Consider the following 12,037-nt stretch of genomic DNA (forward strand, 5'->3'; position numbering starts at 1 on the left):
ACTCTCAATAACTATAAATTATCTAAAATACAAGGAGAAGACACATTAAACCTGTTTTAAAATAACTTACTATTCATTATAATTAATTTTAATATATTTGTACTGCTATGCATGCCCCTTAAAACCCCTGAATTTCAGGACTATGTCTTAAATCCCATTCGCACTAAGACAATATGCAATACTCACATTCGATTTTTTTTGTTCAGATCAATGCAAAAGAAATAGCAAAATGAAGGAAAATGCAAATTCACTCTTTTTCAGAAGGTGGCAATATTTATTTTCTGTCAAAATGATGCAAAGCACAAAATATTTACCTCATCACATAACATATATATTTTTTTACATTTTGTAAAAATATGTACAATTTTGGCAGTCTGAAAAGTTTTTAGAGAGATGTAAAAACAATATTCTAGGTTCAGTACTAGTAACGTTCAGTCAACAGAATTTGTGGCATAAAAAAAACAACCCAGAAATCTGGTTTACAGTGAAGCACTTACAAAGGAAGTAAATGGGGACCAAGCGTGAAAAATTCAAACATAAACAATATGCATGATTTTAGTGTGAAAATATCACTCATTAACCTTTTCTGTGTAAATTTATATCCAATTTTACAATGGACACTTTTTCACATTTTCGTGTGTGTCAGAAGCGGAAGTCGTCATAGTTAGTTCTATAGTGGTATAATTTTTGTGTTCCCGTTTGCTCCAATAGCAAAATAAAACAATCCATGATGTTTCCACGACTTTCCATAAGAGGGACAATACAGAGAGATTGATCACAGCAGTCAGAAAAGAGAAGGATGTCAAATTTTATGTCACTCCCTCAGTCATTGTATTAGAAACACCCCCACAGCAGCGCTAATTTGTTTTTGTATTTTTGCAATTTACTGCCAAGGTAATAGAACACAAATTATAGCATTAAAATGTTTTTTTTGGTTTGCTTTTTTAATTATTTAAACTTTACTATATTTGCAATGTTGATTAATGTGGAAATGCATCATCACAGTCTGTGAAAAGGGTTCATGACAATGTAACAAGGTAAACCCTGAAACAACTGTATGGAGAAAAAAAATAATAATGGAAGAATAAATTTAAGTGGTTTTATAGCATTATTATCTTAACTGCTTTATTTAAAAAAAATCTTAAATTCTTACATTTTGTATTTTAGGTTATGTAACATCTTTCTTTTGCTATTGGTATTTGTCTTTTCAGGTCTTCCACCAGTATCTCAACTGCACATCCGTCACTCAGATGAGACCTCCCTAAGCGCTCTGTGGACTCACGCCTCTGGCTCATCATCCCGTAATGGCTACATCATTCAGCTTTTCCAAAGCAACACGTCTACAGTTATTCAGACGCGCAACTTGACCCGTGACATGAGAGAGTGCACCTTTAATGTCCTCACGCCTGGTCGCCTGTACGACATTACTGTAACCACCATGACAAAGAACATTCATAGTTCTGCTTCACTAAAGGGAAGAACATGTAAGGTTATCTTGTCATTTTCTAAGAAAGATTAATATTTTTTTTTTCCTAGTTTAATAGTCTAGAAGTGTAACAACGAGGCTGAGGCTGCATTTGAATCCATTTGCAGAAGTTTATTAATAGTACGTTTAAGAGACAGAAACGTTAGGCCAGGCACCACAATAGCAGTCCAATCAGTTAACATACACAAGATAGATCCAAAAGGCAGAAGTGAGTAAGCAAGCAGAATGTCCAAACACAGTCGTCAATCCAAATCAAGCTACCAATGCAAAGTCAAAATCCAACAAACGTAAGTCAGGAAATCAGGCAGAATCATACACAAGGCAATCAGACAGAAAACTCAATGAATGAGCTGGTCGATTGGGTCTGGCACGATGAAAAATCCTCAATGAGAAAGGGATCCAGGATGACATGGGTGGCTACCCACGACCTCTCCTCAGGTCCGTAGCCTTCCCAGTCCACCAAGTATTGAAGCTGACCCCCTCTCCGTCTTGAGTCCAGTAACTCATTAACCTTGTAAGCTGGAGTTCCCTCCACATCCAGTAGTGGTGGCGGCTCTTGAGCCTAAGCGCCGGGGTCAGCCTCCGGGTGGACCGGTTTGAGTAGCGAAACATGAAAGGATGGAGAGATATGATAGTTAGCAGGAAGCTCCAACTGGTATGTGACCTCATTTATTCTTCTTAGAATTTTTAAAGGACCAACATACCTTGGACTGAGCTTCCTGCTTGGTAGCTGCAATTTGAGGTCCCTCGTAGAAAGCCAGACCCACTGCCCTGCTTGGTAGGGAGGATGTGGGCGACGTCGTTTGTTGGCCTGGAGTTCCTGTACTCTCATGGCTCTCTGGAGATGGACGTGTGCACTGTCCCACACCCTCTCACTACGCCGGATCCAAGCGTCCACCGCAGGGACCGATGAGGGTTCGCCAGACCACGGGAACAAAGGGGGCTGATACCCAAGGACGCACTGGAAGGGGGTCTGGCCAATGGCAGAGTGAGTCAATGAATTTTGTGCATATTCGGGCCATGGCAGGAATTCAGACCAGCGGTGTTGATCTCGGCTACAATATGATCTAAGGTATCTACCAATTTCTTGGTTTAATCGTTCGACTTGTCCATTTGCCTGAGGGTGATATCCTAATGTGAGGCTTATATTGATGTCTAGATGTTTACAGAAAGCTCTCCAAACTTGGGACGTGAACTGAGTTCCTCTATCACTGACAATACTGACTTGATGCACTGAAGCACTGACTTGATGAAACAGTGCTTGTGCAGTCTCCATGGCTTGTGGGAAGTCGTTTTAGAGCAACCAGACAACAGGATTTGGAGAAACGGTCAATTATGACTAAGATAGCAGTGAAACTGTTGGAGAGAGGCAGGTCTGTTACAAAATCAATAGAAAGATGGGAAAAAGGACGCTGTGGGATAGGTAGTGTTTGGAGGAGGCCAGAAGGTAATTCCTTGGGGGTCTTAGATTGGGCACAGACTTGACAGGCTTTGACGCATGTAGTGACATCCTTGGTCATGGAGGGCCACCAGAATGAGTTTTTCAGTAAGTGAAGAGTGCGGGATATGCCTGGATGGCCAGAGCTGAGAGAAGTGTAGACCCATTGCGTTACTGACGTAGATTTTGTGGAACATACTTTTTGTCATGAGGGCAGTTGTCTGGTGCTGGCTCTTGTATATCCTGTATCTTGTATATCTTGTATACAAGTTCACTTTGTATATCCTCCATTATGTCCCAGGTGACAGGAGCGATGACAATTGAAGGTGGGAGGATGCATTCTGGTGTGAGGCTTTCAATGGGGAGATCATACTGCCTAGATAGGGCATCTGCCTTGCTGTTCTTACTGCCTGGACGATATATCACCGTAAACTGAAACCGTGTGAAAAACAAGGACCAGCGAGCCTGCCATGGGTTGAGTCGTTTGGCACTCTTTATGTATTCTAGATTCTTATGGTCAGTTATTACCTGAAAGGGGTGGATTGCTCCTTCTAACCAGTGTCTCCATTCTTCGATGGCTGCTTTCATGGACAAGAGTTCTTTGTTCCCAACATCATAGTCCCTTTCAGCTGCAGTTAACTTTCTTGAGAAGAATGCGTATGGGTACAGTTTACCGGGTTGGCCATGGTGTTGGGAGAGTACAGCTCCGATTCCACAGTCTGAAGCATCTACCTCTACCGCAAATGGAAGATTGGGGTCAGGATGTTTCAAGATAGGGGCTGTCGTAAACTTTTCCTTCAAAGTCCGGTATGCTTGGCTTGCCTCCTCAGTCCATTTCAACTTCGAAGGCTTCCCGTTCAGGAGGGATGTCAGAGGGGAAGCAATCATACTGTAGTTTCTGATGAAACGCCTATAAAAGTTGGCAAAGCCCGGAAACCTTTGAAGCTCCTTCACAGTGGATGGTTGTGGCCATTCTGTGACAGAAAGTTTAGACAGACCTAATTATATTGGTTCGTCACCTGGTTTGGTGGTTGGTGTTGACATCGGTTGCGAGACGGCAGGTGAAAAGTTCTGAGATCCTCTCACATTCCTTTGTTTCGGGGCTCGTCTCAGCAGATTATCAATTTTTATGGTGAGAGTCACAAAGTCAGAAAATTACAAGTTCTCCCCTTTACAAGCCAGCTCTGTCTGCAGATCAGGGTTGAGGCTCTGTTGAAACACAGCTTTTAGTGAAACATCATTCCACCCACTCTGAGCAGCGAGTGTTCTGAACATGATGGCATAATCAGCAGCAGTATGGTTATCCTGTGACATTTGGAGAATCTGTGTGGAAATATCCTTGCCCCCAGCAGGATATCCAAACACTTCTTGTAGTTGTTGGATGAAATAATCAAAAGATGTTCTAAATCGTACATCTGTGTCCCAAACTGCCGCAGCCCAGTCAAAAGCTTTGCCAGATAATGTCATCAAGAAAGTGCATTTATTCCCATCAGACACAAACTTGTCTTCCTGGTTATCAAATTTAATTTTTACTTGACGCATAAAGCCTCTACATTGCTCTGCAGATCCATCAAATTTATCAGGTAATGCAAAGCTTACCGTCTGATGAAGAGACTGGATGTAACAAGTCAAGTGTTCATTGACTGACTGGAGTTTAGCAAGTTGGTCTTGGTAGCCCTTTAAAATTTCACTTTGATAGTTGAAAGCCGCTTGCAGGTTTGAAACTTCTGCTGGACTCAGTTGTGGTGAAGTATTCTGTAACGACGAGGCTGAGGCGGCATTTGAAAACCATTTGCGGAATCCAGTCGTCAATTAGTCGTCAATCCAAATCAGGCTACAGTCGTCAATCCAAATCAGGCTACTAATGCAAAGGGAAAATCCAACAAACGCAAGTCAGGAAATCAGGCAGAATCATACACAAGGCAATCAGAGAGAAAACTCAATGAACGCTTGGTAAGGCAGATGAACTGGCAATACTTCACAAGGAGCAACCACACATGCTGCGTCCCAATTAGCCTACTTATACTACGACCTAAAAGTATGCACTCTTTTTGTGAAGAAAAGTACATACTTTTGAGTGTGTAGCAGAAGAGTATGCAAGCTTTGGGACATACTACTTTGTCATCTTTAACGGACTCTGTCGCTTAGTTACGTGCATCCCGTCACCGTTTAAACTGCCCTGTCAATCATCGTCACAGTTCAAATCCTCCACATTCAATTTAATTTCCTACCATATCGGAGAGAAATGTAGTAGCACGTTGATCTACCATTCGTGGGTCTTTAATGCAGAGACACCCCTCATGTGTTTGCAGTTTAAATATAATGATCCATTTAAAAGTTAATGGCCAAACGTATCATTACAAAAGTTCTCAATGCTGCTGCAGGTAAAATATAATGTGGATAATATTGAATAAATATCTTTTCGCCAGGTTAAATACTGATAATTGCTCACTCAAACCCCTTTATCTAACCCTCTCGACTTAACCGCCAGACTCGCATAACTGTCATGTTTGTAGTTTTTTTAACACTTTTTATCCGTGTTTGTAGTTCTAATCGAATCCTCGTCCATCTCACAATGGGTTGTGGGCAATATTAGCCGTTAGAGTGCGCATTGATCTGCACTTCGAATTCTGACCGGAAATAGTAGACCATCCAGGAATCTTTGGAATACTCTTTTCAACATACTACGATTTGGGACATATTCATTCTTTTTTCGAATACTATTTAGTACGGATAGTATGAGAATTGCGACGCAGCAACAGTCTCTTCCTAAATACTGTCAAACAGGAAATGATAGTAGAAACAGAGGGAGTGGCACATTGTCAGTACTCAGGCGAGGGCTCCCTCTGCTGGTGTGGCGTTACAAGAAGTAAGAACCGTGTTAATTTTCTGAGGGTCTAGGTTATCATGTCTGATGAAACTGATGATTTTCTAGCTTTTTCTTCTTTGGAAAATTGTGTTAAGACATTTTCCATGCACAAACTAACATCAATTATTATTATTTTTTAAAAATCAGAATAAACTTATTAATAAAAACTTTCATTTTCAATGCATTAACAAATGTTAAACAGAACTGTGTTTTTATATTATTAAAGGAAATAAAATATTTAAAGAATCTGATTGTTATCAAATGGTGTGTTCTCAGTGCCTTTAAAGGTGAATCATCTGAAACTAAGTAACAAGGGACATACAGACAGTCTGACTGCAAGTTGGGAGAAACCACTTGGGGATCTGGATTTCTACCACTTGCTGCTGTTACAGGTCGAACAGATGGTGCACAACGTTTCTGTTTCAACAAACACAACCTCCACCCTGCTCCCATTCCTCAGACCCGGTGCTTTACACAAGTTAATGGTTACCACTGTCAGCGGATCACAGACCTCCAAACTAGCCGAGGCTGAATGCCGTACAGGTAACATTCTGCGTGAAAGTATGCAAAATATGCATTATATAAAGTAAACTGCTAATGTAGATTATAAAATGTATTTATAAATATTTTTTTATACATTTTATTTACTTATATTTCCTCATATATTTTTTGACCATCTTTTTTTTCCAGTAACTATTTTCCCACGTCAAATTCACAACACCATCTCTGCAAAACTATTCACAGTTCAACACAAAGGGCATTTATGGAATTTCAGGAAGCTCTGCATAAAAGAAGCAGGTCATAAACACATCCTGCTGGGCTCAAATGCTCTTTCTATTTTCAGCTAGTGTTTAATGAACTCTTTTGAAGTGGCCCAAACAATGGAGGACAGTTACACACTCTACAGCCACTAGAAACCATAAATACCACATGAAAATATTCTGTAAAAACATTTTAATTTATTTAACATGTAATTGTCACATTCATATTCGCTTTTGGAATGCTCTGAGGATTTTGAGTTTACCTGCAGATACTTACCTTTATTTCTGTTTATGGAAGTTTCAAGTTTGAAGTATAGATTGAGGTTTATGTTGACTGTTTTTTGAAAAGATTGTTCTGGAGTTATCTATCACTGGCTTTGATTACCTGACATACATTCCTGTGGATTTCAGTAGCGATCATTAGATCGCTTCAAGCCCTATGTTATTCAAGTTTGCTAAAGACTGTTTCAGCCAGGAACACTTACTTTGAGTTTATTGAAACACAAGTTATATTTGGCACTATTGTTCTTTATGGGGGTTCTTGCTCCATAACTAATAGAACATACTAGAGATTTAGCATTAACCCCCCATGGAACCATCATCTTGAGTGATATACAGATGATTAAGACACTTTAGTAATGTCTTTAAAGCGAAACAGTGGTAATGTGTAGACTTGCAGTGAATTCCAGGACATCTACTGTAGCTTGGCTATGAGGATGAGTGTCCCTCTGCAGTGAGGTCCAGAACAGCTAGGACTTGAAAGCAGAGGTGGGTAGAGTAGCCAAAATCTGTACTCAAGTAAAAGTACAAGTACTTACTGAAATATTTACTCAAGTAAAAGTAAAAGTAACAAACGTAATATTTACTTGAGTAAGAGTAAAAAAGTATTCGATGAGAAAACTACTCAAGTAGTTAGTTACTAGTTACTTTCGATCTGATTGATAAGCGAAAACCCTGAATTTCAGGCTTCTTGGAGAGCTTTCACACACCTCTCTGTAACACTTTACAATAAGGTTGTATTAGTTAACATTAGTTAATGTATTAGTTAACATGAACTAACCATGAACAACACCTCTGTTCAGCATTAGTTAATCTTTGTCAACGTTAGTTCATAAAAATCCAGCTGTTCATGGTTTATTCATGTTAGTTCACAATGCATTGACTAATGTTAACAATATTTTAATAATGCATTAGTAAATGTTTAAATTAACATAAAGATAAATAAGTGCAGTTCATTATTAGTTCATGTTAACTAATGTAAGCTAATGAACCATATATATATATATATAAAAACACACACACATACATAATACATACATATATACATATATATACATATATATACATATACACATATATATACACATATATATATACATATATATATACATTTATATACATATATATATACATACATATATATATATATATATATATATATATATATATATATATATATATATATATATATATATATATATATATATATATGTGTATATATATATATGTGTATATATATATGTATATATGTATGTATTATGTATGTGTGTGTGTTTATATATATATATATATATATATATATATATATATGTGTGTGTGTGTGTGTGTGTGTGTGTGTGTGTGTTTAATGGTTAAACAGTGTAAATTAATGGTGTGCTGGGCTAAGCTCTTCTTAAAACATACTTTGTTCTTATATTTTTATAAGTATATAGGCTATTCTTTAGGTAGGAATAACATACAATACCGTTTTTATCTGTGTGTATTTTCTACACTTCAGACAGGTGTCTGTCCGGATTTGTGTATAAATGCAAGACGTCACATTAGGCTATTCAATTTGTTTCGTTTTGTGAAGAAAAGGATATGTAAATGTGAAGATGTGAACGTTTGTTCGTGGACGTGGACGATTCATTGCTTGCACAAGAGCGCATATGAGGAAAACACTCGGACAGTGTGTGAAATAGTATTATAATAAGGGGAAATTTCCCATAGTTACCAAAATGACCGTTAATAGTGTTCAAATATAGGCATCATTGTGACACTTACCGCTCTTTTCAGGGTGGAATTATTGTATGCTGAGAGATGTCAGTTCGTTTTGGTGCACACAACATGCATCGCATTATGAAACTGTTTTCACTCCAAGATGTCAAAAAGAATATAGACTGAACTTGAGGCCACGGGCAATCTGCCTCCCGTAGCTCACACACATCTTCCTCTGCTTCGGCCATCATCTTCCGACTAAACGCGCGCTAATATAAGCGGGTGATGCGTAGCAACCTCTCGCGAAGCAGCCTCTCCAACGTTTCGCGAGACTTGCGAAAGTCATATTCACTTATTTTAATATATATAATATAATTATTACCATTTGACAGTAACGGAGGAACGCCACCGAATGTAACTAAGTAAAAGTACAGTTTTTTCACAAGAAATGTACTTGAGTAAGAGTAAAAGTACCCATCTTTAAATCTACTCTAAAAGTACAAGTTACCCAAAAAATTTACTCAAGTAAATGTAACGAAGTAAATGTAATTCGTTACTACCCACCTCTGCTTGAAAGCCTTGGTAATCTGAAAAAAAAGAAGACAACAGCCAAAAGGTGGACAGTAATGTGCCTATATTTATAGTGGGGAGGGAAGGAGGGTTGCGAGAAGTTTCAGCATACTTCCCGAGCAGTAATATATATATATATATATATATATATATATATATATATATATATATATATATATATATATAATCTCCCCGGTCTAATAGGAGAATAGTAATTGGAACGATTTGACAGCTGACTGCAGCACTATGCCTACATGGCCTGAGTGAACTAACGCTGCGCTTGATTTTAATACTTACCTGCACTCACCTCAAGCTGCTTGTCTGTTTCCTCAGTTTTGTGTTAAACAAACTCCTGTACCTTGGTTCATCGCATTAAACAGTTCATTACTGCCGTCATCAGGTAGTTTGGATCAGAAACATTTTCCTATACCTCTTAACACTAACCCCCTCAAAAAAACAAAACAAAAAAACACTGGTGCGTGTTCAGCTCCTCCAGTTCTCACCCCAATTCACCTTAAATCCCAATAACTCACTATATCCTTATTTAACCTTCCGATATTCTTTCCCTTCTACCCACACTATATCAGCATCTTACCCGCACCCTCCTTTCTTATATATACTTCTTCTACATTCTCTTTATTAATCCTGTGTTATTCAGAAACTGAAACAACACATTTACACTGTGTTGGTGTGTCGTTACAGTAAAGTCATTTCCAAGTTTAATCAACAGTGTCAGCTATGAGTTCTAAAAGTGTAACAGTCTGACTATAGGATGCTTAAACAAAACATTGATTTGCTTGTTTGAAAAAGAAATAAAATTAATTTTGAGAAGCATTTCAAACTAAAGTGAGCACCATTATTTGTCTATCCTATTGATCATGTATATCTACTATATATTTACTATCTATTGATCATGTATATTTACTATCTTTACTATCTATATTTACTATCACATGTTTACTATCTATTTACTCTGTGGTTTTCAGTGCCCGCTGCTGTTTCTGACCTCACCGTCACTAACAGTGGTCCAGACTTTCTGAATGTGTCGTGGAAGGCAGCAGAGGGAGTTGTGGACAATTACATGGTGATGTTGAAAGACCAGGAGAAGACCGTACACACACTCGCTGCATCTAAAGCAACCACAGAGTGTGTGTTCAGAAGCCTGGTTTCCGGTCGACTGTACACCATCTCCATCACCACACACAGCGGCAGTTATAGGAACCAAACTTTTGTACAGGAGAGAACAAGTAAGAAATATAGCTTTAGGTTTAAAGTAATTTTTAACAGGATGGTAGCACCTTGTACATTTTTTTGCGTCTTACGGATAAATCTGCGGCAGCATATTCTTATTAACATTAAATTGGTTAATTAAAATGATCATTGATACAAATTAATAATAATCATATAATAATTAGTGCTGTCAAATCAATATATATTTAAGAAACAATTGTTCCCTTTCGTTCAGTCACTACGACGTACGTTAGTGACTAACGAATGGGGGGTTTCGCTTAGAAGCCAATTATCTTCGAGTATTCTACAGCGCCCAATGGCAGTGCCAATGCCATGGGCATGCGGAATTTGCATGCGTAACTCCGCCCCACCTCGTGGGTATATAAGGAAGTACGCTGGCAACATCGCATTATGTTTCTGCTTTGGAGCCAAGAGGATCTCTTCACTCCTTCAAGCCTGATCTGAGTCTTCGACAGCTTTTCGAGACGAACAGCTTTCCAGAGGCGTTGGTGTTACGGCGCGTTCCAGTGATCATCATACTGCCTGCCTGCTGATCTGCGCAGTGGTCCGCTAGACAGCTGGTGTGTGGTCCTTGGGCGCTTCGGCGTTCTCTGCGAGGCTTCCTCTCCTAAAAGAGCTTACACGTGACGCGTCCTTTTCAGGATGTCTCGTCCGTGTACTTCTGGGTGTGGTCGGTCGTTATCTCCCTCTGATGGGCACACACACTGCCTGGTATGTTTGGGCTTTCAACATGCCCAGGCAGCGTTTGTGGATGAGTCATGTTCCCACTGCGGGAACATGACCATCGCGGTGTTGCGGTCAAGACTCCATGACCTTCGTACAGAAGTGAGAGTCCCCTCTACCACACCCCGATCTACTGAGTCCCAGAGGCCCAGTACTTCGGCTGGTGGTCAGGGTGACCTGACGGTTACGGTGTGGAACAAAGCCCCGACGCTCATGCCTCGGGCCACACCCCCGTCTTGCACACTGCAACCCGCGAGTGTTCAGACGCAGATCGCGGGGCCGGCTCCGGCCCCCCCGCGTGTCTCGTTTGGCGCTCCAGAGGAAGATGCGATGTCAATCACCGCATCACAAGGTGGGCTCGAGTCCTCTGAGGATGATGACTCGGCTGTGCTGCCGCCTTCGGGCGCGCCAGCATTGCCCGAGTCGGACCCAGAGCTGACAGCCATGTTGTCTCGGGCAGCCGCAAGCCTAGGGATAGAGTGGAACCCTCCACCCTGTCCCGAACGCTCAAGGCTCGATGATTGGTTTTTGGGAGCCCGCGCTGACAGCAGTCAGTCCCCGCCTCCAATACCTTTCTTTCCCGAGCTGCATGAGGAACTCGCGCGGTCCTGGAAGTCCCCGTTGTCTTCCCGTGACCGTTCGGCGACTTCCTCCGCCTTCTCCGTCCTCGATGGGGCGGCAGCTAAAGGGTACACTGGGGTCCCTCCAGTTGAACGTTCTGTTGCGATGCAACTGTGTCCTCAGAGCGCTTCAACCTGGCGTGGCGATCCTAAGCACCCCTCCAAAGCCTGTCGATTCACATCAACCTTGGTGGCGAAATCGCACAGAGCCGCGGGGCAGGCTGCCGCTTCGCTGCATGCCATGGCGATCCTCCAGGTCTACCAGGCCAGGATCCTCAAGGACATGCACGAGGCCGGAGTTGATCCGGGGCTCTTAAATGAGCTGCGTGCCGCCACCGACCT

The 12,037-nt window shown here is 40.6% G+C and overlaps 1 protein-coding gene across 2 annotated transcripts in view; it reads left to right on the forward strand.

Moving 5' to 3' along the window:
- ptprb (protein tyrosine phosphatase receptor type b) overlaps positions 1–12,037 on the forward strand; it is an 83,886-nt gene that overhangs the window by 15,625 nt on the left and 56,224 nt on the right. For both annotated transcript variants that reach the window (XM_079818284.1, XM_079818285.1), the window contains exons 6-8: positions 1,212–1,484; positions 6,070–6,336; positions 10,088–10,348. In XM_079818284.1, the coding sequence (XP_079674410.1) occupies positions 1,212–1,484; positions 6,070–6,336; positions 10,088–10,348 (801 nt within the window). The remainder of the gene's footprint in view (positions 1–1,211; positions 1,485–6,069; positions 6,337–10,087; positions 10,349–12,037) is intronic.

Source organism: Gobio gobio (assembly GCF_949357685.1).
Source record: "Gobio gobio genome assembly, chromosome: 5".
NCBI classification, from domain to species: Eukaryota; Metazoa; Chordata; class Actinopteri; order Cypriniformes; family Gobionidae; genus Gobio; species Gobio gobio.